At 38.7% G+C, this 4,028-nt stretch overlaps 1 protein-coding gene across 1 annotated transcript; it reads left to right on the plus strand.

Moving 5' to 3' along the window:
- The first annotated feature begins 2,165 nt into the window (after positions 1–2,165).
- LOC129301226 (flavanone 3-dioxygenase 2-like) lies at positions 2,166–3,652 on the plus strand. Its single transcript, XM_054939799.1, has 3 exons — positions 2,166–2,710; positions 2,803–3,130; positions 3,223–3,652. The coding sequence occupies exons 1-3, from the start codon at positions 2,181–2,183 to the stop codon at positions 3,520–3,522; spliced, it is 1,158 nt and encodes a 385-aa protein (XP_054795774.1). The 5' UTR covers positions 2,166–2,180; the 3' UTR covers positions 3,523–3,652.
- Positions 3,653–4,028: the final 376 nt, after the last annotated feature.

The following is a 4,028-nucleotide window of genomic DNA, read 5'->3' on the forward strand; positions in this document are numbered from 1 at the left end:
TTTAAAAAATAAAATTATACCTTAAAAGATTAAAAATATTTTATATTTTTGAACATCTAACCCCTTAAAAAATATCTTTTTTTTTTAATGGAGGGAATAACTATTAGATCTAAATTTAGATGGTTCTTATTTGATCTACTATAAAATATTTTATTTTTATTTTACTGTATTTTTCACTTGTTCATATTAAACTTTAGATATTTGAATTTTTTAATTTTTATTTTTATAATTTAACATTTTAATAATAATTCTGTAGGAGATCAAATGTGAGCCATCAAAATCTTGACTTAATAATTAGAAAGGCAAGAGAAGGTAAAAGAATCCTCTCCTCAATCAGCGACTACGTGCTTTTTTGTTTCTCAAGAAACCAAAAACTTGGAGATGTTCAGATACATTCTCAGTGATGCAATTGTCTAATGGTATAACTATATATTAGTTTCACTCAATACAATTAATTATTTTCAGGTCAATTGATATCTGTTATTAGAAGAATGACAATGCACTATCCCTTGTCCAAATATATAGTTTTTACTTTTTATATATATTTTCTGATTTTCTCTGTTCGGACATATTGTTAAGTAATTGTTGTTAGGATTAAAAATTATTTTTATTCTTAAAGTGTACACAAAAGTTTATAAATAACTCCAAACTTAATTATAAGTTATTTATATCCCTCAACCGTTAATAATCCAATTGCTATACTACTCCGCCATTAAGTCCCTCTATTTTACCTACAGCAGATCCACATTTAAATTTTTTTAATATTTTTTATTATAAAATATTTTAGTGGATCTCATCATTTTTTTTTTAATATTCTCTCCCTCTCTCTTCCCGTTTTCCCTCTCTCCTCCTGATTTGTCTCCAAGTTTGATCTGTCTCCGCATTTGAACATGCCTGCAAATCCTAGTAGTTCCCAAAGTGGTCTAGTTCAATGGCCAATACGCTATTCTGGGAGGGTTCAAACGCTATGTTGAGACCGAACAATCTGAGGAAGCCATCGAATGAATTTACAAGGATGCGAACGATGGTTTCGACTAATGACATGAAGAAGGTGAAGTTGTCGCTGTGGAGGAGAGAACCGCCAGAAGTCATAATGAAGGTGAATTCGGTGATGAAGTCTACAACATTTCTAGAGACACTATCCTAAAGGGCGTTCGGCGAGAAGTATACAGCTCGTCTAACACTGTCTGTGCTCATCGTGAGCTTCCCTGGTTTGTTATATATATATATATATATATATCTTTTCTATAAACACAAGCTTGCTCTGTTTTGTGATTGTCAAACAAAACTTAGTCCACTGATATACATGCAAAGATGGTGGAAGATGCATACGGTGGAACATCGTCGTGTGGAGGAACGTAGGGAGAAGAGAAAGAAGGGGAGAGGGGAGAGGGGAGAGAGTGAACATGCAAAGATGGTGGAACATGCACACACACATACGTACATCATATATATGCACAATACATCCTCTTAATTCCCATGACACCGTGTACATGAGTGTGGGTGCAAATTTCTTTGGAGCTTTGAGAGCAAGAGTGTACAATGATGAACTGAGGAAGTGGATATTAGGGATAAGAGTAGAGAGCATGGGGAAGAAGTTGGTGAACTCGAAGGAAGGGCCACCGATTGACATTCAAGCAACCAAAGATGATGGTGGACAACAATCAATCCTTACGGTGGCTATGAATATCTAAACAAATCTCCGACGAAGCCATATAACCCTAGCAAACAAATTTTAAATATTGAGAAATATAAATAATTATGGTTATTTGTGAACTTTTATATATACCTTAGGACAAAAACAATACCTAACTTTTGTTTTTATATGAATATGATGTACATTTTGTGGCCAAGTAATGATACGACATTACAAAGTATTCCCTCTTTTATAAAAAAATTTAAACTGCAATAAAAACAAAAAAAATATTTTATAAATATTAAATTTAGACCCGTCTAAGAGTTGAGCTAAAATGTACTGCAAACAAAGCAAAAGGGAAGGGGTGAGAATTTTTTTGGTTTTAAAAAAAAAAATCAAGTCACGTTTCATTTGTCTGATTCAGCTCCGCATCAGAGGCCGTGAGAAACCAAATTCAGTGACAAAAATGTCCAGATTCAATGAACATTGTAGAACTCCCAGTGCCCAAAAGAGCTCTGTTTTTCTATAAATAGAGGCGCCCTCTATGGTTTGGTTCTCAAAACAAAACGCATTATTAGCTATCTCCTTCTCGGTTCTCATCTTCTCTGCTGTTTCAGGATCATCTTCCATGGGAGAGGTGGACGCAGCCTTCATCCAAGAACCTCACCACAGGCCCAATCCCTCGCTCATACAAGAGGCCCAAGGCATCCCTCTCCTCGACCTCTCTTCCCCTGACGTCGACGCCCTCGTCTACGACATCGGCCATGCCTGCAGGCACTGGGGCTTCTTCCAGATCATCAACCACGGCGTCCAAGCGGAGCGTCGACAGAAGCTGGAGGAGACGGCGCGCAAGTTCTTCCATCTCAGCCTCGACGAGAAGAGGAAGGTCAGGAGAGATGTCGGGAATGTGCTGGGGTATTACGACACAGAGCACACCAAGAACGTCAGGGATTGGAAAGAGGTGTTTGATTACGCTGTCAAAGAACCCACTCTCGCCGCCGCCTCCGTCGAAGAAGGCGACAACGGAGTGGCTGTCTGGGAAAGTCAGTGGCCTCAAAACCCTCCTGAAATGAGGTAAATTAATCACACAGAATTATATTATATCTCAAAGTTCACTTTAGACCTGTGCGTGAGTAATGAAGCCTTGTGATATGAACCATGAGCAGGGAGGTATGCCAGGAATATGCGAAGGACATGGCGGAACTGGCCATGAGATTGCTGGAGCTAATCGCCATGAGCTTGGGGCTACCGCCGAGAAGGTTTGAAGAATTCCTCAAGGACCAGACCAGCAGCGTCAGACTAAATTGCTACCCACCTTGCCCGTCGCCCGAGCTTGCCCTCGGCGTGGGTCATCACAAAGATCCTGGAGTGCTGACCATCCTCGCTCAGGACGACGTAGGTGGGCTCGAGGTGAAGCGAAAATCCGATGGTCAATGGGTCGGAGTCAAGCCCATACCCAATGCTTACATCATCAATGTTGGTGATGTTATCCAGGTACATAAACTGACACACGCTCTTCCATAAATATTATGAAATACTCAGCGCGAAGTTGGAATGATACTGAGGGTGTGAATGGGATGAAACAGGTATGGACGAATGGAGAATATGAGAGTGTGGAGCACAGAGTGATAGCGAACTCGGAGAAGGAAAGGTTTTCGATACCATTCTTTCTGAATCCGTCGCACTACACAGTGGTGGAGCCTCTGGAGGAGATTACCGGCGAGCAAAACCCGCCCAGGTACAGACCTTACAATTGGGGCAAGTTTCTACTCACCAGGAAGCGTAGTAACTTCGTGAAGCTCCAGTGTGAAAATATCCAGATCCACCATTTCGAGAATATTCAGTCCAAAAATTATTTACCAGAATGTCCTAGGGTTCTCGGATGAAGTATGGAACTTTCGGCTGCTCCATGTTGTGGATCCTGCTAAATTTATTTCTTTTGTTTTTTTTTTACTTTAGCATTTTGTTTTTGTTTAAAGCCGAAAATTTCATAATCAGAAGGGATATATAATGCAACCTTATTGGTCTCTCTGCCACCTTATTTGTCAAAAAAAGAACATATTAATTACTTGAAGGGCCAAAGGGGAAGAAATATATCTCCCCTCTTAAATATAAAAATTAAGTAACTATCTTTTAAGATTAAATTGGAATCTACAATAAGTAATTTACTTGTATTTTTGTAAACGCTCTTTGAATTTTAAAGTATATATGTCCTATTGATAAATTTTTGGAATCTAACTCGTCTAAATTTTCTATCATTTTAAAAAAAAAAAAAACTTATGGCTTAGCGCCTTAGCCTGCATCATACCGAGTTCCGAGTTCAGCATTGGATTCTCTCATTTTCACTTCCTGTTTCCTTGCAATTAGATCCTTCTGCACATATTTGGATACT

This window comes from Prosopis cineraria, unplaced genomic scaffold (genome assembly GCF_029017545.1).
Source record: "Prosopis cineraria cultivar Desert tree isolate PC_DT_omini unplaced genomic scaffold, ASM2901754v1 PC1969, whole genome shotgun sequence".
NCBI lineage: Eukaryota > Viridiplantae > Streptophyta > Magnoliopsida > Fabales > Fabaceae > Prosopis > Prosopis cineraria.